This window comes from Rhinopithecus roxellana, chromosome 10 (assembly GCF_007565055.1).
Source record: "Rhinopithecus roxellana isolate Shanxi Qingling chromosome 10, ASM756505v1, whole genome shotgun sequence".
NCBI lineage: Eukaryota > Metazoa > Chordata > Mammalia > Primates > Cercopithecidae > Rhinopithecus > Rhinopithecus roxellana.
This window is the reverse complement of record NC_044558.1, coordinates 6,256,397-6,281,178: the sequence shown is the minus strand read 5'-3', so window position 1 is coordinate 6,281,178 and position 24,782 is coordinate 6,256,397. Positions and strand designations below refer to the sequence as shown.

At 51.8% G+C, this 24,782-nt stretch overlaps 1 protein-coding gene across 3 annotated transcripts in view; it reads left to right on the top strand.

Annotated features, from left to right (window-relative positions):
- Positions 1-450: 450 nt before the first annotated feature.
- Positions 451-24,782, top strand: part of TEAD4 (TEA domain transcription factor 4) — an 84,682-nt gene continuing 60,350 nt past the window's right edge. For 2 of the 3 annotated variants that reach the window (XM_030939737.1, XM_030939736.1), the window contains exon 1: positions 1,575-1,833. In XM_030939737.1, the coding sequence (XP_030795597.1) occupies positions 1,782-1,833 (52 nt within the window). In that variant the 5' untranslated portion in view covers positions 1,575-1,781. Of the gene's footprint in view, positions 946-1,427; positions 1,521-1,574; positions 1,834-24,782 lie in introns of those variants that run through there. The other variant, XM_030939738.1, reaches the window with a different exon arrangement.

The following is a 24,782-nucleotide window of genomic DNA, read 5'->3' as shown; positions in this document are numbered from 1 at the left end:
CCAGACTCTTGCCGATGGCAGTACACCCCGAGGCCTCCCCAGCTAAACTCTGAGCTCTTTGAGGGCAGGTGCTGAGGGCTGATCCTGGTCTTCACAGTATCTGGACTCATCATACATATCAGATGAATATTCATTGAGTCACTGAGCCCAAAAGGCATCTCAGGGAATGCCACATGGACTTCAAACCGAGTGCCCTTTCTCCCATGTGGTTTACTCGTAGTGGCAGTTTTACAGATGCCCAAGGGGCAGGAGAGAAAAACGGAAAGGGCTAAAGCCGGGGAGGGCAAGCGAGGGGGCACTGGCGGCGGATCCGGGAATGGAGCCCGCGAGTTCCTGCTTCCTGGTTCCCCGGAGCAAGTGTCCTTTGGTGGGAGCCGCAGGGAAGGGAGCAGCCCTTCCTGCGCGCCGGGCGCCCGCCCCTTCCCCGGCCTCCCAGGGACTCGTGCGGAGGGACGCCGGGTGGCGGGGCGGGAGGCCGGGCCCCGTCCACCTCCCCCCGGGACAGCCCCACCCCGGCGAAGAGGAAGGATCTCGGCTCCTGGGAAAGGGAGTCGGAGCCCCGCCAGGAGGGGAGGGCGCGGGGCGCGCAACGAGCAGGCAGAGTCGGAGCCGAGAGATCGAAGGGCGTGTGGGCGTGGGGGCCGCAGCCGAGGCCCGGGTGGAGGGGTCCCCGCAGTCCCTCGGTCCCCTCCCCCGCCGCCCGCCCCGGCCCGGCCCCGCCCCGGCGGCCCGGCCCCTCGCCCGCCCGCGCTCCGCGCAGTCTCCTCCCCGAGGTGCCGGTGGCCCGGCCGCCACTCCCTCCGGCTCCCTCCCTCCAGCTCCCTCCCTCCCGCCGCGGCGCGCATCTCATTCCAGCCCTCATTCCGCGCATTCCAGCGTCCTCCTCGCACACTCGAGGCCAGGGGGCGGGAGGGCCGCAGCTCCGGCGCCGCCGCGTCCCGCCAGGTGAGAGGCGCCCGCGCCCGCCTCGCCCGCCGCACCCGCGGGCTCCCTCCCGGGCCGCGCGCCCCACGCCGCCGCCGCCGCCGCCGACCGCTCGCGCCGCGCGCTCGGCTGCTCTTTTCTTTCCGCGGCCCGCGTTCCCGCCTTGCACCTCTGCGCTCCGGCGCGCTCCGTCCCGACCTCTGGCTTCCCCCCGCGCTCCGACGCTGCTCGCTGCCCCTCTCCCGCTTCCCTCCTGTCCGCCCCGCGCTCCCCTCCTCGCTCCGGGTTGACTCACTCCTCCAGGAATAGGGATCCCCGTGTTTTCCCGTCAGTCCCATTCTGGGAAAACTCCTCCCTCCCGCGCGCTCCGCTCCGCTCCGCTGGGTGCACCGGGGCCGGTCGGCGCGGGGTGGGCTTGGCCCCGCGGCCCCGCCTTCACTGCGCCGCCCGTCGGCCCCGGCCGGAGCCCGGCTCTACGCGCTGACGCCCTGTCGTCCCCGCAGAGCGATCGCCGCGGCCAGAAGAGTTGGCGCTCGGGGCGGACTCCTTGGAACTGGCTTAGCGCACACATCCCACCTTCCCGAACCCTGGGACCGGTAAGGCTGGGGAGCGGGGACTTGGTGGGACTTTGCCGGAGGGCAGGAGTCTGCGCGGTGAGTGCGGTGCTCCCTCTCGGGAGGAGACTGGGAAGAGCGAGGCACGTGGAGGCGGCGCGACTGAGGCTGGTGGAGGCGAAGTGGCTCCAGGGGCGGGTAAGGGGGGTGGACACTCGGGACTTTGGGGAAGAGGGAGGCCGGTGTGGAAAGGACCGGAGAGGCAGAACCGAGAGCGTCGGCAACAGAAGAGACTCAGCACCCATGCCTCTTTTCTGCTGGGCCCTTTTCGAGCCTGGAAGGGAGAGACCTGGAGGTAAGCGGACTGCCTGTTTTAAGTGCAAAGGCAATGCGAAAGTGGGGGGACGCCTGCAAAAGGTCCTACACCCCAGGGCTTGGGAAGCTGCTGTGTTCCCTGATGGAGACTAGTGAATCGATCCAGGGAGCAGAACTTTCAAAGCCCAAAGTGAACATTTCCCCCGCTGTGCTTCGGCACCAGAGGCCCCGCGGACTGACTGCGTCTGTGCTGAATCTGTGTGACAACTGACTGCGAGTCTCCCTCGCTTTGAGTCTCTGTGTGGGTGATATCTATTCACGTGTGACTCACTTTGGCTTCCAGTGGGCGTATTTGTTTGTGTTGAACGTGAGTGACAGAGTGTGTGTATGTGTCTGCGTAAGAAGGGGCTCTCTGAAAGTGTGAGTATCTCTGAGTAGGTGTGTGATGCTACGTCTCTTGAGTGTGTGTTTCTCTTCGAGGATGTTGGTTCTGGCTAGGACTGTTCTTCCTCCCTACATAGCCGTGGGCAAGAGTCAGTGTCTTTGGTTACCTGACTGCAGGGATAATTTGACTTTGGTTTTGGAGTGTGTGGCCTCCAGGCTCCGTTTCCCCTGGACCGGGCAGAGCTGGAAGGAAGCTCTTCCTTCCAGCCAGGAGGCTGACTTTCTCAGGGCGACGGTCTTGTGCTTGCCTGGAAGAGTTCCGAGAACAACCTGGTAGGAGGCTGAAGGAAGTTGAGATCTTTGCCTTTGGGGGATGGGATGGGTGAGTGAGATTTGGGAAGGTTTGTTGGGGTGGATCCCTCAGAAAGAGGAGACAGTTTGGAATCTGGAGACTTGTGTAAATACTGCTTTTAAGTTGGCCCCCAATGACAAATAAATAGGGAGGTATACCAACCTGAACTACTTTCTCCTGGTTTAACTCTCCTTGGAGCTAACCAGGTAACCCAGTAGAAGAACCCCTCATTCTTTCCAACTTGCTAGACATTCAGCATTTCCTTTGAGAAGAGGAATGAGTAGCTTGTTGCATGAGGGCCTCAACGTGGATATAATGTGTAGGGCTTTTTGGAAGGAAGGAGCGAGAAACTGTCTCGGGGATTGGGGGTTCTTGTCCCTGCTCCTCCATCCATCCTGAGGATTCAGATGTTCTTGTGGGAAACACCTTATCCTCTCACCTCTTCAACCTGGTGTGCGATGGTCTAAAAGCAGCATTGATGGAGTGGAAAGGTCACAGGTTTGGTGTCAGGCAGGCACAGGGTACAAATCCTGAGTCTCTCACTACCTTTAAGGCTCTCAGGCTGTTACCTGGTGGGTAATAGGAGGGGAGCTTGTCTGTCCAGAAAGTTTCCTGTGAAAAGTCGATGTTTGCAGAGCCCCCACGCAATAGCACAGTGCCTGGCACATCCCATGGACTCCATAGGATGGCTGTTGTATCCAGTGTTTCCTAAGCTTTTTTCAGTAAGAACCTCTTTTTCTTAGGAATTAGTGTTTTTGGAATTCGTGTTTCTCTGAGCACCATCTGAGAAACCTTGCCCTGTCTATCATGTTTATTTAGCAAACATGGACCGAGCATTTACTGTGAGCCAGGCCCTACACTGTGTTCTACATCCTTAGGAATCAGGGTCCTAGTGGCCCAGGCAAGGAGGGAGGGGGACAGACAGGGCTTGGTCACCAGAGAACATAGTCCCAGCTTCTACTTTCTGATTCCAGTTTTGCCTTGGCCCCAGGGTGAGCTTGCTGAACATTATTAGATACCCTAATGTCAGCATCTAAGTCCCTTGTTTTATTTTATTTCACTTTTATTTTACTTTATTTTTATTTTATTTTATGTTATTTTATTTATTATTGAGACAGAGTCTCACTCTGTCGCCTAGGCTGGAGTACAGTGGCATGATCTTGGCTCACTGCAACCTCCGCCTCCTGGGTTCAAACAATTCTCCTGCCTCAGCCTCCCGGTCGGCTAGTTTTATATACATATATATATATTTTTTTGAGATGGAGTTTCGCTCTTGTTGCCTAGGCTGGAGTGCAATGGTGTGGTCTTGGCTCACCACAACTTCTGCCTCCCGGGTTCAAGCAATGCTCCTGCCTCAGCCTCCCAAGTAGCTAGGATTACAGGCATGTGCCACCATGCCCATCTAATTTTGTATTTTTAGTAGAGATGGGGTTTCTCCATGTTGGTCAGGCTGGTCTCGAACTCCCGACCTCAGGTGATCTGCCCGCCTCAGCCTCCCAAAGTGCTGAGATTATAGGCGTGAACCACCGCTCCTGGCCATTTTTTGTACTTTATAGTAGAGTCGGGATTTCGCCATGTTTGCCATGCTGGTCTTAAACTCCTGACCTCAGGTGATCCGCCTCGGCCTCCCAAAGTGCTGGGATTACAGGCGTGAGCCACTGCACCTGGCCTAAGTCTCCCGTTTTAAAGATGGGGAAACTGATGCCTCTAGAGGGATAGTAACTTGCTTAACACCGCAACCCTGGTGAGTGGCAGAGCGGGGATTAGAACCGATGCTCTCCCTTTGGCGTTCTGTCTCCTACCCTGTGGATTGCAGTGCTTGTGCACTCCCTACTCCCTGCAGCCGCCTTCATCCAACAGGCGGGGAAGCTGGAGCAGACTGACTTGGGCCATGCCTTGTGGCTCGGATAAGGTTGGTAGGAGCAGAAATCCTCTGCTCCATCCTGGCAGAAAGCACCTAGCTGTTCTGGGGAAGGAGCCATCTCACTGTACTATCTGTGGAGTCTGCAAGGGGCCCTCGGGTCTTTAAAACACACCCTCCTCTCCCCTTGATGAGCCGCCAGGTGAAGGTTCTCCCTATCTTTTTAGATCTCCTGGGTTGCAAATGTCACAACCTCCTTTGATTTCCACTCTGGAGTCTTGCCCCATGACTGTCACAAAGCAACGCCTGTTGCCAAACCTGTAGCTCCTCCTCCTCCTTCCCAGTGGAAGTGGAGGACGTTGGTCCCCAGCTTTGGACCTTGCCTTTCCTGCAGTTGAGGTCAGTCCAGTGGCAGTTGGAAATTCAGGGCTTGTGAGGGTGGCTTTACCTTGCCTGTCTTCCTTTGCTCCCATGACCCTTTGTTGGCAGGGGTTGGACGACAGCTCCCTTTAAAGCTCTGAAATTGGAGCTGAACAGCTGCTCTCCAGTAAGCGGGGGTGAGGGGGCTGTCAGCAGCCTGGGGGGCCCAGGTGGAGGTGGGGGCAGGGCTTGGTCACTGGGGAGCACACAGTCTCCAGCTCCTATCTTCTATTTCCAGTTTTGCCTGGACCCCTTCTGAAATGACAGTTCTTCCCTTGCTTTTGGTTTTTCCGGCTACTATCTGGGAGATTCTAATCACACCTGTGTGATCTGGCCCTGGGGCCTTTAGCTGGTAGGGACTGGATATTTGGGAAAATTTCCACTAGAACTCAGGTCTCCAAGATCTATGCCTACCTCCTCCTGCATTTAATACAGGGGGGCTACTGGAAGGGCCAGAGGATGGGCCAGGCTCTCTGTAGCGGGGGCCGGCTCCTTAGCTTGGCGTAGGCAGGCGGGCCCCCATGGGTGGGGACTCTGCTTCCTTTGACCCAAACTTCATGGGAACAATAGACTTCAGAGGAGTCACCAGGGGCAGGAAATGGGAGCTGTGCTGAGGCAGGGGTGACCCTCCTGGGGGATGGGATTGCATATCCGGTAGAGGGTTGGGGGCAGTGCAGAGGGCGCTGGGGAGGGGCTGATGACACATAGGGTGGGCCTCTGGGGTGGGGCCCTCCTCCAAAGGGGGCTGTTGACTCAGCGTGAAGCTGGAGCTCCGTGCCGGTTCTGTGCTGAGTTTTACGCTCTGTCTTACTAGCACAAGTCTCGTGTTTGTCAGCCTCCTCTCGCGCCACGCTTGCCCCTGCCAGGACCTGGTCTTCCCCTTCCCCTCAAGCCCCTGAGTTGTCTTTGTGAATCATCCTGGGCAGGATAAAAGGCTGGTGTTGTTGCTCCCTGGCTGGTCTCCACCTTGGCAGTGAGCCTTGGGCAATTGTGGCTGGAACGGTGATGTTGGGTTGTGGGCAGAGCTCTAGGCAGGGAGTCCCAGGCTGGGGTCGCTGGACAACGTGAGGGATTTCTTTTTTTCTTTTTGAGACGGAGTTTTGCTTTTGTTGCCCAGGCTGGAGTGCAATGCTGTGATCTTGGCACACCACCACCTCTGCCTCCCCGATTCAAGCAATTCTCCTGCCTCAGCCTCCTGAGTAGCTGGGATTACAGGTGCCCACCACCACATCTGGCTAATTTTTTTTTTTTTTTTTAATAGAGACAGGTTATTTCCATGTTGGCCAGGCTGGTCTCGAACTCCTGACCTCAGGTGATCCACCCGCCTCGGCCTCCCAAAGTGCTGGGATTGCAGGCGTGAGCCACCTTGCCCAGCCATGAGGGATTTCTTTAGCCACAGGCAGAGCGAGACAGTGGGTGGCATGTTCTGGAGGCGGAGGACTCTTATCTTGCCTCCATCTTTGTAAGGGTCGACCAGACTTTGTGAGAAGGCCACAGCTTGCCCTGGGAGAATTGTGAGTCAGACCACATGAGCTGCTTTTCCTGAGTTCAGGTTGCCAGCTTTGGGGTCCCAGAGAAGGTGTAGGAGTGACCCCAAAACCACTGCCGGGACCTGGAAGGAGGGTAGGAGTAGTAGAGACAACACATGCTGCCTTGATTGGTTTCTTCGAGGGAGCAAGATGGGGACCCTGGAAGTGGCAAACTCTTAGAATTGATTCCTTGCCCAATTCTAGGTTAGATTTTTTTTTTTTTTGAGACGGAGTCTCGCTCTGTCGCCCGGGCTGGAGTGCTGTGGCCGGATCTCAGCTCACTGCAAGCTCCGCCTCCCGGGTTCATGCCATTCTCCTGCCTCAGCCTCCCGAGCAGCTGGGACTACAGGCGCCCGCCATCTCGCCTGGCTAGTTTTTTGTAGCTTTTAGTAGAGACGGGGTTTCCCGTGTTAGCCAGGATGGTCTCGATCTCCTGAGCTCGTGATCCGCCCGTCTCAGCCTCCCAAAGTGCTGGGATTACAGGCTTGAGCCACCGCGCCCGGCCTAGATTGTGTTTTTTAATGATTTTTTACTTTTTTGAGACAGAGTCTCACTTTGTCACCCAGGCTAGAGTTCAGTGGTGTAATCATGGCTCACTGCAGTCTTGAACTCCTGGGCTCAAGCAATCCTCACTGCCTTAAGCTGAGTAGCTGGGACTACAGGTACACGCCACCACAACTGGCTAATTTGTAAAGTTTTTTTTGTAGAGATAGGGTCTCGCTTTGTTGTCCAGGCAGGCCTCAAACTCCTGGGCTCAAGCAATCCTCCTGCCTTGGCCTCCCAAAGTACTGGAATTACAGGTGTGAGCCACCATGCCCTGCCAGTTTAAAATTTTCTAGTAGCCACCTTAAAGAAAGAAAAAAAGTGAAGTTAATGTTAGTGTTTTCTTAAACTCTAATATTATCAAAAAATAATTTCAGTGTAATAAATTTTTAAAAATCATTATTATTGTCATAGACAATGTCTTGCTCTGTCACGTAGGATGGAGTGCAGCGATGCGGTCATCATGGTTCATGCAGCCTTGTTCCCAGGATCAAGCAGTCCTCCCACCTTATCCTCCTCAGTAGCTGAGACTGCAGGTGTACATGGTTGCACTCAGCCTTGGTTAGATTTTTGAACAATCTGTGGAGAGTGTGAACATGAAGTTGAGATACCTAGTAGCCGACATGGGTTCACTCTACCAAATCTTAGATAAAGAACTCTAATGTGAGTAGAGGAATGTTCAGTGAGGCTTTTCAGTCTAATGATCTTCTTGGTACAAGAGAAAGCAGTGTGGTCTGGCTGATACAGTGGGGAGATGGTTGTGTGACTGTTTGACCCACTACACTGGATGCTGACTCCTGACTCTTGAACTTGTGTTACTGTGAGGAGGTCCCCGCGATGTGCCGCAGGGCTCTCTTTGGCTTAGTCCTCTATGTTTTCCATAGATACAAGCCTCTCCCAGGAGCCTGTGTGGCCCGTGTCTTCTGTTTCTCATTTCTTTTTCTTTTTTTTTGAGATGGAGTCTCATTCTGTCACCAGGCTAGAGTGCAGTGGTGTGATCTTGGCTCACCCTCTGCCTCCTGGGTTCAAGCAATTCTCGTGCCTCAGCCTCCTGAGTAGCTGGGATTGCAAGCACACGCCACCATGCCCAGCTAATTTTTTGTATTTTTAGTAGAGACAGGGTTTCACCATATTGGTCAGACTGGTCTTGAACTCCTGACCTTGTGATCTGCCCGCCTTGGCCTCCCAAAGTGCTAGTATTACAGGTGTGAGCCACCATACCCAGCCTATTTCTTTTTTTTTCTTTTTGAGACGGAGTCTCGCTCTGTCGCCCGGGCTGGAGTGCAGTGGCCGGATCTCAGCTCACTGCAAGCTCCACCTCCTGGGTTCATGCCATTCTCCTGCCTCAGCCTCCCGAGTAGCTGGGACTACAGGCGCCCGCCACCTCGCCCGGCTAATTTTTTGTATTTTTAGTAGAGATGGGGTTTCACCGTGTTAGCCAGGATGGTCTCGATCTCCTGACCTCGTGATCCGCCCGTCTCGGCCTCCCAAAGTGCTGGGATTACAGGCTTGAGCCACCGCGCCCGGCCTATTTCTTTTTTTTTGGAACGAAGTCTCGCTGCCCAGGCTGGAGTGCAATGGCGCCATCTCGGCTCACTGCAACCTCCGCCTCCTGGGTTCAAGCGATTCTCCTGCCTCAGCTTCCCAAGTAGCTGGGATTACAGGCACCTGCCACCACGCCTGGCTAATTTTTGTATTTTTAGTAGAAATGGGGTTTCACCATGCTGGCCAGGCTGCTTTCAAACTCCTGACCTCAGGCTATTCGCCTGCCCTGGCCTCCCAAAGTGCTGGGATTACAGGAGTGAACCACTGCACCCGGCCCTGTTTCTCATTTCTATGGGCGTTGAGGGTAGCAAACATTGGCTGATAGAACCAGGGTTCATAATCATCTCAATTGACTGGAGTGCTGCCATTAAGTAGAAAGATGAAGTTTAAAAATATTTCTCTCTTAAAATTAATACACGGACATTGTAGAAACCCTGGAAAATAAAGCCATAAAGGAAAAAACAAAATGATACATAATACTATAATTCGGGGCGGCTGGTATTTAGGTGAATGTCCTTCCAAATTTGTGTTCGTGCAAATCTATATATTTTAGCATAATTGCAATTATACTCTACCCTGTTTTTTTCCCTGCTGAATGCTATCTAATGGGTAATAGTACAAGTCGTAAAAATTATTTAAAACCATAATTTTAAGGATCCGAGTAACATTTCATTCTATGACTATACTGTATTTATGCCCTACTGACTTTAAAAAATTGTTTTAGTTTTTAGCTTTTAAAAATTACTTGACATTGAGCAATGTTGAACATGTACTTATCTCAAGAAGAAATCTAATAGGTCTAAGTGTAAAATCCTGCATTTAAGTTCAAAACATTAATTATGTAAGTCTGGAATAGAGTGGGAGTTACTATTAATTCATGTTGGGAGAAAAGGCTTGGGGTTTTTGGCTGAAGAAGGAAGGGAGAGGGAGATGAACATATTAGTGCCTATTAGGTGCTAGACCGTTATTCTAGACATTTTTGCCTCCATCATCTCATTTCATCCTCTTAGCCCTGTGAGAAAGGGTTGGTTGGTTTGTTTTTTTTTGTTTTGTTTTTTAACGTCTACTTTACGGAGGGGATACTGTAGAAGTTATACTGTAGTTGGAGTTTGTACCCAGGTCAATCTGACTCTTAAACTGCCCCATTAAACCATAAGCCTGTGTGGGCCAGGGCTGTGGTAAGGTCTGTGTCAAAGGAACCTTAACCCACTAAGCTCTGTGACACTCAGGCCAGCATTGGAAGCCGCATCTGGTTTTGGAAAGTTTATATATCCAGAGCTGTTAAGTATTGAGCTCGCCATTTTTATGGGTCTTCCCCCCTACCCCCTACCAGTGATCTGATCTCAAACGTGTGGCTTTTTTTTTTTTTTTCTTTTTTGAGATGGAGTTTTGCTCTTGTTGCCCAGGCTGGAGTACACTGGCACGATCTCAGCTCACTGCAACCTCCGCCGCCCAGGTTCAAGTGATTCTTCGGCCACAGTCTCCTGAGTAGCTGGGATTACAGGCATTCACCACCGTGGCTGGCTAATTTTGTATTTTTAGTAGAGATGGAGTTTCTCCATGTTGGCCAGGCTGGTCTCAAACTACCGACCTCAGGTGATCCGCCCGCCTCGGCCTCCCCAAAATGATGGGATAATAGGCGTGAGCCACCGCGCCCAGTCTTTTTTTTGTGTGTGTGAGACAGGGTCTTATCTGTTACCCAGGCTAGAGTGCAGTGTTGCAATCACAGCCCACTGTGGCCTCAACCTCCCGGGCCCAAGTGATCCTCCCACCTCAGCTTTCTCAGCTATTCAGGTCTCAGTAGCTGGGACCACAGGTGAACGCCATGTCTGCCTAATTTTTTTTTTTTAAATTTTTATTTTATTTATTTATTTTTTTTATTTTTTTGAGATGGAGTCTCGCTCTGTCGCCCAGGCTGGAGTGCAGTGGCCGGATCTCAGCTCACTGCAAGCTCCGCCTCCCGGGTTCACGCCATCCTCCTGCCTCAGCCTCCCGAGTAGCTGGGACTACAGGTGCCCGCCACCTCGCCCGGCTAGTTTTTTGTATTTTTTAATAGAGACGGGGTTTCACCGTATTAGCCAGGATGGTCTCGATCTCCTGACCTCGTGATCTGCCCGTCTCGGCCTCCCAAATTGCTGGGATTACAGGCTTGAGAATTTTTATTTTTTATAGAGACAGGATCTCTCTGTTGTTCCCAGGTTGGTGTTTTTTTGTTTTGCTTTGTTTTGTTTTAATAGATAGGATCTTGCTCTGTTGCCCGGACTGGAGTGCAGTGATGTGATCATAGCTCACCGTAGCCTCAAGCTCCTGTGCTCAGATGGTCTTCCTGCCTCAGTCTCCCAAGTAGCTGGGATGACAGGTATGCACCACCATGGCCTGCCAATTTTTAAAACTTTTTGTAGAGACAAGGTCTTGCTATCTTTATCTTGCCCAGGCTGGTCTTAAACTCCTTGCCTCAAGCGATCCTCCAGCTTCAGCCTCCCAAAGTGCTGGGATAGGTATGAGCCACTGTGCCAGGCCTGTGAGTGTCTTAACAGAGGCTGGATGAGGACTTAGAACCTGCCCATCATCTGAGTGCTGTCATTTCTCACTTCTAGAAGGTAGGCACCCTTTGCAGCAGCAGCAGATAAGGTCCTTCTGACCTGAAGTCTATTACTTCATTATGTAGAACCACGTAAAACTACAGTCGGCCCTTTGTATCTGTGGGTTCCATATGGATTCGACCAACCCTAGATTGACAGTGTTCAGGGGAAAACACTCCACAGAGTTCCAAAAAGCAAAACTTGAATTTGCTGCTCACTGAAAGCTGCATTGAGTCCATGCAAATAAAGTGATGTTCGTGCGTTGTGTTAGGTATGATAAGTAATCTAGAAATGATGTAAAGCTCATGGGAGGTTGCACGTAAGTTATATGCAAACACTGTACCATATTCTATGAGGGACTTGAGCATCCTCGGGTTTCAGTATCCTTAGGGGCCTTGGAACCAATCCCCCACAGGTACCAGAGGACTGCGGCACATAGAGTTTCATTATGTAGAACTTGTTAGGGATGCTTTGGAGGAGTCTCTGCCCTGCTTGGGAAATTGGACTAGGTCACCCCCAGGGCCACTGCTTCCTCGAAGATTTTGTGGTCCTGGGCCTCAGGTTCTCCACATGTCAGCATGTGGGGGTTCCATTAGATGATGTGTGAAACATTTTCCCACCTTGACACTTTGGGATTTTAAGCTGCACCTGGAGCTGGAGGCAAGGCTTGGGACGAGGGTGCAGTGTCCGAGCAGTCAGAGGAAGCAGAATGGGGAGATGAGGGAATTAATTGCATGGCTGCCGTCATCTTTGTCCAAGTGATCATGGTGTTAGGAACAGGCCGAATCTGGGTCCTGCCCTGAGGCTGAAGGGTGGGGAGGATGACCCCCCACAACCCCAGAGAGTAGTGGCTGTCAGTGCAGACTCCGGTGTGGTGCTGTCCCATAGAAATACAATGTAAGGCTGGGCACGGTGGCTCAAGCCTGTAATCCCAGCACTTTGGGAGGCCGAGACGGGCGGATCACAAGGTCAGGAGATCGAGACCATCCTGGCTAACACGGTGAAACCCCGTCTCTACTACTAAGAAATACAAAAAACTAGCCGGGCGCGGTGGCGGGCGCCTGTAGTCCCAGCTACTCGGGAGGCTGAGGCAGGAGAATGGCGTGAACCCGGGAGGCGGAGCTTGCAGTGAGCTGAGATCCGGCCACTGCACTCCATCCTGGGCGGCAGAGCGAGACTCCGTCTCAAAAAAAAAAAAAAAAAAAAAGAAATACAATGTAAGCCTAGGAGCTACATTTAAAAAGTAAACAGAGCTGGGTGCGGTGACTTTTGCCGATGGTCCCAGTTACTCAGGAGGCTGAGGCGGGAGAATTGCTTGAGCCCAGGGGTTTGAGACCAGCCTGGGCAACATAGTGAGAACCCTGTCTCTAAAAAAAAGAAAGGAAAAATTAACTGGTCAAATGCATTGTAATGATATATTATTTAACCTATGTCTACAATATTATCATTTTAACATGTAATCAATAATAAAAAGTATCAGTGAGATAGTTTACCTTTTTTTCACACAAAGCGTTAGAACTGTAGTGTGTATTGTACACTTAATAACACATCTCAGTTTGGACTAACCACGTTTCTTGTGTTCAGTAACCACGTGGGGCTGGTGGCCGTGGTTGGCACAGTGTGGCTTGGTTGGATCTCTGTTCTGCCACTTAACACCTGGCTGGGATAGTAAGGTTAATCGAACCAACCTCATATGGTGTATGTGAAGACTAAATGAGTTACTATCTGTAAAGTGCTTAGTTCTTTCCCTGGCACATAATAACCACTGTGTAAGTGTTTGTCAAATAACTTAAGGAACTATAAATGGTTCTTGAAAACTATCGAAGCTGGAATTTGTAAGAGGTAGGGGTCGATGATGTGTGTGGAAAAACGCAATCGTAGAGTGGCCCTGTGGAGTTACTGATAGTCTATGCCCGTACTGTGGTAGTTCTCCATAATGAAATGAACTTCAGATCCGAAGATCCTAATCTACTCGTTGCTGTAAAGAGTGCCTGCCTTCTGGAAGTGAGAAATGACAGCATCCTGATGACAAGACAAGTTCCCATCCCTCAGCAGGTGCATCCTGAGCATCTGTCTGCCTGGGGCTTGAACTGTGCTGGATGGCACGCAGGAAGCAAAAGCATCCTCGGAAATGCTCCATCATAAATTGCATGACCTCATGTTGGAATGAGAGGTGGGGTCACTTCCAGCTCTTGGAGGTTGAAGCAATAGCTGCTGCTTATGCAAGAGAAGAAGTAAGTTGTACTAGTGCCTCTCATACCTCCTCAGAGCACGGCCAACTCTCCTCTCTTGGCATCAGCTCCCTCCGATTGCACCTGCCCTCGCCCAATCCACAGCAGCCGCAGCACCCACGGTGTGCCTGGCACTGTGCTAGGTGCAGCGGGAGTATGGATTGGAAGCCCTGGTTCCTGTCCTCGCGGAGCTTGCAGGGAGATGGACTGTGAAGCTAGCAATAACATGCTTCTAGATGAAAGAACATGCACAAGCAGGGTATGTGGCAGTGCCTGGTAAAGGATGATTGATTCTGTCCCAAGAGGAGGAGGCAGCTGAGCTGGCTTTGAGAGTGGGTGGGGTTTTGACAAACGTGTATATGTCTATGTGAATTCGTGTAAGAGAGAGGGAAGCAGACAGAGAGGAAGAGAGACAGAGAAATATCCTTGAGAAGACAGAGGAAATGTAGTGATTTGAGGGCTATTGTCATGAAGTGATGAGAGGAGGGGAGATCAGTGAGTATTATGTTTTTTGCGGGTTTTATTTTTACATCTTCTTTCTTCTTCTTTTTTTTTTTTCCTGAGGTGCAGTCTCATCTGTCACCCAGGTTGGAGTGCAGTGGCACGATCACAGCTCACTACAACCTCCGCCTCCCAGGTTCAAGTGATTCTCCTGCCTCAGCCTCCCAAATAGTTGAGATTACAGGCATGTGTCATGATGCCCAGCTATTTTTTTGCATTTTCAGTAGGGACGGGGTTTCCCCATGTTGGCCAGTCTGGTCTCAAACTCCTGACCTCAAGCGATCCCCTGGCCTCAGCCTCTGAAAGTGCTGGGATTATAGGCATGAGCCACAGAGTCTCACTCTGCCACCCAGGCTGGAGTGTGGTGGTGTGATCACAGCTCCCTTCAGCCTTGACCTCCTGGGCTCAAGCAATCCTCCTGCCTCAGCCTCCTGAGTAGCTGGGACCACAGGCGTGTGCCACCACACCTGGCTAATTTTTAAAAAATTATTTCTAGAGATAGGATCTCACTGTGTTACCCAGGCTGGTCTCAAACTCCTGGGCTCAAGCCATCCTCCTGCCTCGGACCCGCAGAGTGCTTGGATTACACGTGTGAGCCACCACACCTGGCCAAGTGGCTTTATGAACAGGGTGGGTTTGACCTTGACCCTCTGGGCAGGATAAGGTCTTACTTTACATTTTTATTTATTTAGAATCAGGTAGCATTTCTTTTTTTTTTTTCTTTCTTTTTTTCTTTTTGAGATGGAGTTTCGCTCTTGTTGCCCAGGCTGGAGTGCAGTGGTGCAATCTTGGCTCTCTGCGACCTCCGCCTCCTGGGTTCAAGCAATTCTCCTGCCTCAGCCTCCCGAGTAGTTGGGATTACAGGCATGCGCCACCATGCCCAGCTAATTTTTTGTATTTTTAGTAGAGACAGGGTTTCTCCATATTGGTCGGGCTGGTCTCAAACTTCAACCTCAGGTGATCTGCCCACCTCGGCCTCCCAAAGTGCTGGGATTACAGGCATGAGCCATTGCATCTGTAGAATAACGTCTCATTCCATAAAATAGAGTGAATTTTCCCCTAAATTTATTTTTAACATACATACAGCAAAATACACTGTTTTTGGTAAATAGTAAGTGTTGACGAAAGCACAGAATGTGTTTTCACCGCCACCATCAAGGTACAAGACAGTTCCATCCCCCAAACAATTCCATCATGCAGTGGCCCCTTGGAGGTCATCCCACCCCGTTCCCCTCATGCCATCCCCGGGCCACACTGATCTGTTCATTCCTGTAATTTTGCCTTTCAAGGATGTCTCACAAATGGAATCATGCCGTTACATAGCTCTTTGCGTCTTTGCTTCTTTCACTCAGCAAGGTCATAGCTCACTGCAGCCTTGACCATCCAGGCTCAAGTGTCCCTCCCACCTCAGCTTCCTGAGTAGTGGGGACCATAGGCACATGCCACCACGCCTGGCTTATTTTTGTACTTTTTGTAGAGATGGGGTTTTGCCACATTACCTAGGCTGGTCTTGAACTCCCGGCTCAGGCAATCCACCCGCCTCGGCCTCCCACAGTTGTGGGTGTGTGCCACCATACCCAGCTGTTGTTCTGAGAGTTCTTTAATATTCTGGATACAGGTTCTTTGTCAGGACAGTCAGATACGTGATTTACAGATGTTTGGAGGAAATTCATTTATGGAGAAAGTCTTCAGAAGATGATGGGAGTGAGGAACGATGAACGTGAGGCAAGAGTTTGGTGTCCCGAACTGTGGCCTTTCTCAGAGTGCAAGATGGGACCAGGAATGAGAAGTGGGGTACACCTAGAGAGTGACCTATGAGAAAGAGGAGTCCAAGAAGCTCTGTTCCTGGCATAGAGCATGGTTCAGAATGAGAGGCACAGGTGGGAATTTTGGTTTGCCAGGCATCCTTCCTGCCTGGCGGGCTGCACCTGGTCTGCTGCTAATGGCCTGCTGGGTCAGGCTGGGCTGGCCCCGTCCAGAAAAACAAATGTTCATGTCCAGCCTACATTTCAGCCACTTCCATGGCCTTGTTTCCAAACTGGATGACCGTGCCCTCTGGAATGGGAGGTGCGGTAACTGTCAGGCCTGCAGGAGTAAGGTACTAGATGTGTGGCTGGTGCAAGACAGCATCAGTGGGGTGAGTTTTCTGGGTCAGGGTGGGTCCTCTGGGATGGTAACCTCAGCATAGGGTCTGAGTGAAGGCTTCCAGCTATTTTTGTTTTTGTTTTTGTTTTTTTTTGAGACAGTCTCATTCTGTCACCCAGACCGGAGTGTAGTGGCACGATCTTGGCTCACTGCAGCCTCCGCCTCCCAGGTTCAAGATGCCTTACCCTCCTGAGTAGCTGGAATTACAGGTTTGAGTCACCATGCCTGGCTAATCTTTGTATTTTTAGTAGAGATGGGGGGTCTCGCCATGTTGGCCAGGTTGGTCTCGAACTCTTGACCTCAGGCGATCCACCTGCCTCGGCCTCCCAAAGTGCTGGGATTACAGGCATGAGCCACCGTGCCCGTCCGACTTTGAGCTGTTAACAGAATATCTGAAACATCATAATCTTCCTTCCTATCCCTGACCAGGCAGGGTGGCTCTGGGACAGAAGACTTCTATGAAAAATGACCAAGGCCAGGATGGATGCTGCCTCCCACCTCTTGTCCAAGCTCATTCTAACCCCACCTGTTCCTGTGTCCTCAGAGCTGTGGCCCAGTCCAGATGCTCAAGTCTTCATTCTTCCCCCGGGGGTGCAGGTGCTTTTCTGAGTCCTACTTTCCTGGAGCTCCTACTGCCCCGCTGCCTCCAGGATGCCCTGTGGCTCCCTGAGGCTCTGGGTCGTGGAAGGCGTTCCCTGGTGTGGAGACTCCCTCTTCTGCCTGGCTCCTCCTTCTCCCTGGGCAGGGCGTGTACTGAGGCCCCACCCAGGGTGCCTGTGCTGCTTGGACACCTGGTTTGGGCTGACCCTTGGGTTCTGACAGGGTGGGACCCTCCTGCCTCTCTTTGAGACAGCAGCTGATTGAGGGCAAACCCACCCCCGAGGCTGAGGAAACAAGTGTGCTGGCTTTGATGGGATTCCAGGGCAAGCGCTTCTGTTAGTCACTCCCGGGCTAAATCTATTAATATTTTCAGATCTGCATTTTCCTAGGACACGCCTACTTAAAATGAAGCCAACTGGTTTGGTTTAGTACTTTTGCCTCTCAAGTACTGTATTTTCATAACTTTTGCTTTATTTTACTTTTTAAATTTTGTATTTATTTATTTATTTATTTTTATTTTTATTTATTTATTTTTTTTGAGATGGAGTCTCACTCTGTCGCCCAGGCTGGAGTGCAGTGGCCGGATCTCAGGTCACTGCAAGCTCCGCCTCCCGGGTTCACGCCATTCTCCTGCCTCAGCCACCCTCAAGTAGCTGGGACTACAGGCGCCCGCCACCTCGCCTGGCTAGTTTTTTTTTTGTATTTTTTAGTAGAGACGGGGTTTCACCGTGTTAGCCAGGATGGTCTCGATCTCCTGACCTCGTGATCCGCCCGTCCCGGCCTCCCAAAGTGCTGGGATTACAGGCTTGAGCCACCGTGCCCGGCCATTTATTTATTTTTTAGTATCCCTGTCGTGGCAACTTTTGCTTTATTCTAGAAGAAAGGCCCCGAGGAGACAGTCTTACTCTCAACCTTTAAAAACAAAAAAGATTATAATTTTGAGTAGTTTGGGGTTTACAGAAAACTTGAGCAGAAAGTACAGAGTTCCTGTAGATAAATTCTTGCCCTGCCCCCAGTTTCTCCTAGTCTTAACATCTTGCATTTGTTGCAATTGATGTACATTTGTTGCAATTAATGAGCCAATATTGGCACATTGTTATTATTATTATTATTATTATTATTATTATTATTATTATTATTTGAGACGGAGTCTCCCTCTTGTTGCCCAGGTTGGGGTGCAATGGCGCGATCTCTGCTCACCGCAACCTCTGCCTCCTGGATTCAAGCAATTTTCCTGCCTCAGCCTCTCAAATAGCTGGGATTAGAGGCATGCACCACCACGCCCGGCTAAGTTTGTATTTTTAATAGAGACAGGGTTTCTCCACGTTGGTCAAGCTGGTCTTGAACTCCTGACCTCAGGTGATCCGCCCGTCTCGGCCTCCCAAAGTGCTGGGATTACAGGCGTGAGCCACCGCGCCCGGCCTGCATGTTATTTTAGTCCATAGTTCACATTAGGGTTCCCTCTCGGTGTTGTCCACTCTATGGGTTTTGGCACATGGGCAATAACGTGTACCCACAATTACAGTGTCATGCAGAATAGTGTCACTGTTCCCCAAATCCTCCAGGTTCCATTTGTTCATCCCTCCTTCCCACTTCTGGCAACCACTGATCTTCTGACTGTCTCTGTAGTTTTGCCTTTTCTAGAATGTCATATTGTTGGAATCATACTATGTGGCATTTCAGATTGGCTTCTCTCACTTAGTAATATGCATTGGAGTTTCCTCCATGTCTTCATAGATCATTTCTGTTTTTTTTTTTTTTTTTGAGACAAAGTCTCACTCTGTCATCCAGCCTGGAGTGCAGTGGCACGATCTCGGCTCACTGCGACCTCCGCCTCCTGGGTTCAAGTGATTCTCCTGCCTCAGCCTCCCGAGTAGCTGGGATTACAGGCATGTGCCACCACGCCCGGCTAATTTTTGTATTTTTAGTAGACACAGGGTTTCGTTGGCCAGGCTGGTCTTAAATTCCCGACCTCAGACGATCCGCCTGCCTAAGCCTCCCAAAGTTCTGGGATTACAGGCGTGAGCCTCCACGCTTGGCCAGCCCATTTCTTTTCTTTTCTTTCTTTCTTTCTTTTTTTTTTTTTTGCTGAGTAATATTACATTCCCCCACCTTTTGTTTTTGCAAATGAGGGCACTGAGGCCCAGAGAGGGGAAGTGACTGGCTCAAGAGGCACCGCCAATCTGTAGCAAAGCTGTGCTTGGAAGCAAATGGGCCTTCCTCTGGGTACCTGTTTTGAGGGGCCTCTGGGCCGGGCGCTGTTCTGGAGCTAAACCTGTTTCATCACAGCTTCTGGACTGTTTCATCACAATCCAGAGGCTGAGGGGAGGCCAGGGGCAAGGGCTTTGTTCACCACTTGCCTTGACCCACTTCCTGCACGTGTTGGGTGGGGCCTGCAGATACCCACACCCCTGACACAGAAGGGGTTGTGGGGGAAGGGGAGTCGGTGAGGTCCCAGCTTCCACCTCCCTGAGAGCTGAGGAGATGGGATGCTGGGGCCAGGCCTGTATTCACCAGGCCTGTACTCACTGCGCAGTCCTGGGGGCTGGGTGGGAAGAGACTGCTTGGGTTGGGCCTGAGCTGGGCCTGCAGCGGTTAGGAATCTTATCTCCCTCCATTGCTCTTTGAGCTGCCCCTCCCACTGGAGACTCCTCCCGGCTGGCCTGCATCCCAGGCCATCTCCACCTACTTATTACCTCCCCTCTTGCTAGCCTGCAGGCCTCCTGCTCCTTCCTCTCCATCCCGCCCTCCATCACCCTTCATGATGACTACAGGGCAGTGATGGAGAATGTGTGACGAGCCCCTTTTTGGGCCGGGCTCTGTGCTCCTATCTCATGGACATGATGGGATTCAATCCTCACAGCAGTTCTTTGGGGAGAATGAGATTGCATTGGTGCCTCTTCAGTGGTTGGGAGGGCACTGAGGCTTAGAGAGGTCGAGTAGCTTGCTCAGGACTCCCAGGTCACTGTGAGGCTGGGCCAGGACCTGAGCTCAGGCATCTGAGTCCAGAACCCAAACGCTAAATCTCTGCCCCATGGCGCCTCTCTCTCTCTCTCTCTCTCTCTCTGTTTTTCTCTCTCTTTCTCTCTCCCCATCCTGCTCTCTCTCCCTTTCCCCCTTACCACCTTTTCCCTCTTTTGACTAGGCATTGCTCAAGGGGTCCAGCTCTCTGACGTTTGTTCCAACATCTCCATAGCCTGGGAAGGATTGTGGAGCCTCTCCTCCTCTCACCCCCTCCGCATTCCCGTCCCGTCCTGAAGCCGGGTGTGACGAAGGCCGCACACCAAAGGATGGCCGGGATGGTGCTGCCGTGCATTGCGTGGCAGGGGCTTTACTTGCTTTTCTCAGTCCTCAGTGGCTCTGCAGGCAGGAATGCTCATCCCCGTTTGACAGGTGATGAAACAAGCTTTGGGGGAGCTTCAGTAAGCTCCTGAACAGCTGTGCCACGTAGCTGGTGAGAGGCAGGTTTAACTCAGGGCACAGGACTTGGAGGCATCTTTAATGGGTCCCAGACTTCATGTGGCCTTTCCCTGAGAACCTGTTGCATTTCAGGAGAGGAAGAGGCACTGCTCAGCATGAGGGAGGGACTCCAGTGGTGGGAGCTCGGGCCCCGGGACAGCTAGGTTTTCTTGGTCTTGTTTTCTGAGAAGGGCCCTTTTCTGGCCTCCAGCAGGCCCTGGCCCTTCCGAAATCACAGTAGGGTCTGTGTTTCTAATTGAAATCACAGTGGGGTCTGTTTTTTCTAATTGAGTACACGGCCTGGCCCAGCCTGGTCAGCCCAATCCATTTCTCTGCTGGGTTCTTTCCTTCTCCACCACTCCCTTGCCTTCCATCCCCAGGGACTCACCTGCCTGTGACCTGGGGACTCTCCTGTGCTTCTCTTTTCCTTTCCAGCTGTAACCAGGCCCTTTCCTTTGTCTCCTGTATTTTGGGCCCAGGTCCCCTGCAGTCCCTCTTTTCCTTCTCTGCCCTCTTCTTTTTGTCTTCTATCTCCTGGTGCGCTTTAAACAGGTTTTTTTGGTGAAATATATGTAACATAAAATTTGCCATTTGAACTCTAAATGTGCAGTTCAGTGGCATTAAGGACATTCGCAGTTGTGCTGCGGTCTCCTGCTTCCATCTCCAGAACTTCTTCATCTTCCCGGACGGAAATGCTGTACCCATTAAACAGTAACTGCCTGTTTTTTTGTCTTTTGGTTTGTTGTTTTTTTTTTTTTTTTTTTTTTTTAGAGGGAGTCTCACTTTATCGTCCAGGCTGGAGTGCAGTGGTGCAGTCTTGGCTCACTGCCTCTGGGGTTCAAGCGATTCTCCTGCCTCAGCCTCCTGAGTAGCTGGGACTACAGGCCTGTGCCACCACTCCTGGCTAATTTTTGTATTTTTAGTAGAGACAAGGGTTCACCATGTTGGCCAGGCTGGTCTCGAACTTCTGACCTCAGGTGATCCACCTGCCTTGGCCTCCCAGAGTGCTGGGTGTACAGGTGTGAGCCACCTCACTTGACAATGATTGTTAATGTTATGAATGAAACTCCCCATTGCCCCATCCCCAGCCCCGGATAGTCTGTCTTCGGCTGTCTCTATGAATTTGCATATTCTCGGTACCTCATGGAAGTAGAATGGTATGAGATTCGTCCTTTCATGGCTGGCTTGTTTTACTTACGCAATGTCCTTAAGGTTCATCAATGTTGTAGCCTATGTCAGAATTTCATTCCTTTTTTTTTTTTTTTTGAGATGGAGTCTCACTTTATTGCCCAGGCTGGAGTGCAGTAGTGTGATCGCAGCTCACTGCAACCTCCTCCTCCCTGGTTCAAGCGATTCTTGTGCCTCAACCTCCCAAGTAGCTGGGATTATAGGCACCTACCACCATGCCTGGCTAATTTTTGTGTTTTTAGTAGAGACAGGGTTTCACCTTGTTGGCCAGGCTGGTCTCAAACTCCTGACCTCAGGTGATCTGCCTGCCTCGGCCTCCCAAAGTGCTAGGATTACAGGCATCAACCACCGTGTCTGGCCATTTCATTCCTTTTTAAGGCTGAATCATATTCTGTTATGTGGATGCAGCACATTTTGTTTATGCATTCCTCTATTGATGGACATTTGGGCTGCTTCCCCTTTTGACTCTCCTGGTGCCTTTTGACATTCTTTGCTTAGAAACAGTAGACAGCACTTCTGCACTATGTTTGGGGCCACTTGAAGGAGCAAAACCACCCACAAAAGTGCAGAAGTCACAGCACTAAATAGACCCAGAACAAGACACTTGCTTACAGCAGGAGAACTGACCCAGGTAGACAAAGTGCAGCATTGCCGACCTCAGCTGGGAGCGCGCGTCAGGCAGTGAGAATTTGTGGCTTCTCAGTGCACGTATGTGTCCGTGAATGACTGTGAAAGTGCTGGGAGCAGTGATTTGGGGGTTAGAAATTTTAGCAAGTTGGCAAACTTGTAAATACAAAATCTGTGACTATTCTGTGATTAATGAGGATTGACTGTACTTGCATCTTCATAGATGACTCTCCCTCCTTCCTTCCTGAGATGACAGCGTTCATCCATTCAGGAAGGCAGAGCCCACATGACCCAATCACATCTTAAAGGCTCCATCTCCCAACATTCCTGTGTTGAGGATTAAGTTTGTTTTTTTTTTTTAAGAGAGAGTCTCGCTCTGTCGCCCAGGCTGGAGTGCAGGAGTGCAGTGGCACGATCTGCAAGCTCCACCTCCCGGGTTCACGCCATTCTCCTGCCTCAGCCTCCCGAGTAGCTGGGACTACAGGCGCCTGCCACCATGCCCAGCTAATTTTTTTGTATTTTTAGTCGAGATGGGGTTTCACCGTGTTGGCCAGGATGGTCTCGACCTCCTGACCTCGTGATCCACCCGCCTCGGCCTCCCAAAGTGCTGGGATTACAGGCGTGAGCCACCGCACCCAGCCAAAGGGGATTAAGTTTTTAACCCACGAATTTGAGGGGCACATTTATATCAGAGCAGTGGCCAATGCCTGGCATATAGTACATGCCCAGTGAACAGTGAGTGAGTGAAGGGCACAAGGACTGAAGTACCCGTGCTGAGGTGTTAGGCTTTTAGGCATGAGAATCAGCAGGGAGAGATCTTTCTGGCAGGGGAGCCTGTTCCTCTCCTCCCTAGGAACAGACCCTCTCCTGTGCTCATTGAGAGGCATCCAGTTTTAGTCATGGAGGTTGGAATTGTGTGGCAGAGAAGTGTAGGCCTGAGATGTAGCTCTAGTCCCAGTTTTAACAGCTTTTGTGGTCTTAGGCAAGTCACTTCACCTCTCAGGGCCTTAGTCTCCTCACTTGTACATTGGAGGGCAGTTTTCTCCCCTGCAATTCTTTCCGCACACAAACCCTGGGAACCCTGCCTCTCAGCTGGGACCTTCACTGGAGGCTGTGGGAACAGTGGGGTCCATGCAAAGAAAGAGACCAGGAAATCTTCATGTCTGCAAAGGGAAACTTCTCTAGCTCCCCTTAGCCTGCCAATCCAGGCTACCCCTCCCTCCTACTCTGCACATCTAACTTGCATCCCTCATGCTGCAGTCAGATCATCCGCCTTCCTATTGCCGACAGAAGTGTTGGCAAAATAGGCCGGACGTGGTGGCTCACGCCTGTAATCCAGCACTTTGGGAGGGTGAGGTGGGCAGATGATCTGAGGTCAAGAGCAAAACTCCATCTCAAAAAAAAAAAAAACAAAAAACCAAAAGCAGCATCGTGATGGGCAAGAGGCAGCTTGCAGTGGGGAAGGGCTTCAGAGCCACAGACTGAGCCTTGACTCTTACTGACTTTGGGCTGGGATTACAGCACTTCACCTTGAGGAACCTCCGCGTCTTCACCTGCCAAATGGGGCAGTGCAGCTACCTCAACGGGATGGGGGCAGGACTGGAGGAAGATGTCGTCAAGTGCTTTGCCCAGTGCCTGGCACAGAGTGGGCATTTGAAACTGGCACCTCCTAGTGTTAAAGTAGTAAAGCGTGTGTCCTTCAGTGTCCTGGGCACCTCTTTGACACTCAGGCCTCCCACAAGTGCTGGGCTGCCTGTATCCATCCTGCAGGGTCCCCTGCCCAGCGCACAGAGGCTTGCACTGTGTGAGGAGGCAGCACAGCCCACCCGGCACTGCCTGCGGGACAGGTTCTTCTTTCCCGCCCAGGTCCCCTGGCCTCCTCCCTTTGTCTCCTAGCTCCTGAGTTTCCAAGCCTAGTTAGCATGGAAGGCAGCAGACAATGGATGGACCAGAGTAGCACTGCACATTCAGGCAATCGGTGTAGCAGCTCAGGGACCTCTGGGAACTGGGACTCAGGGAAGCCTTCAGGGTGGAGGGGGCCTCTCAAGAGTTTGTTGATGGACTGTTGACAGGAATTAAATGAGTACTGAGGCCCACCCTAAGCAGGGAAGCAGTATGAATAGACTTGGGGCTCAGGAGATGGTGAGAAGCCCAGGGCTGCTGCAGGGTAGTGAGGATGAGCCTGGAAGAAGGCTGGGGTCTGCTGCTCCTCTTTCCCCTGTCTTATTTTAAGAGATGACTTCTCCATTTCTTGGTTTGAGAGGTGAAGCCCAGTGACCCCCAAAGTCAGGATGTTTTCTTCTGAATTCTCGGTCACAGCTCTAGAGGCTGGAGGAGTTGCGAGGGGCTTAGGGATCACAGTGGCCGCAGAAGGCTCTGCAAGGAGGGCTCTGGGAGCGTGAGATGGACGGGACTGGGGAGAGGACGTCAGCTTGGCCTGGGGTCTGGTTCTGTCTTTTCTCAGGGCAGGTCTTTTGCCCTCCCTGAGGCTTGGCCTCTCCGTTTGGAACTTAGCATCCTGATTCTCTTCCTGTCCTGAAAGTGTTTTTGGAGGAGCTTATTGTTCTGAGTATTAGGGAGATCTTAATAAAAGCCCACACATTCCTGATCCTTCTGGAAATTCCTGAGTAATTAGCACCTGTGGGCCCTAGGGTGGAACAACCTGCTGGTCTGAGGTTGCCCTGGGGGCTACCCTGTAGCTTTTGGGTGGGGCTGAGGCAGAGTAGCGGCTCCTGGGCTGAGCCCTGAGAACCAAGTCTGGGATTATTTTTACTCCTCTGTTCACAGCGCATGGCCCAGCTCCATGATGCCATCTGTCCCCCGCCTCCGGCTCTCCCCTGGCAGGCCCTTCTGGGTCACTGTGGAGCACTTGGGGAAGGAGGGGGAGGCTGGTGCTGGCTTACCCCATTCCACGAGCCTCAGGGCAGGGCGCTGCGTGGGAGGTTTGCCTGGTGGCGGGAGGCAGCTGCCAGTCCCGGGACGTGGGCCGGGGGCAGATAGGAGAAGCTCGCCAGTGATGGCT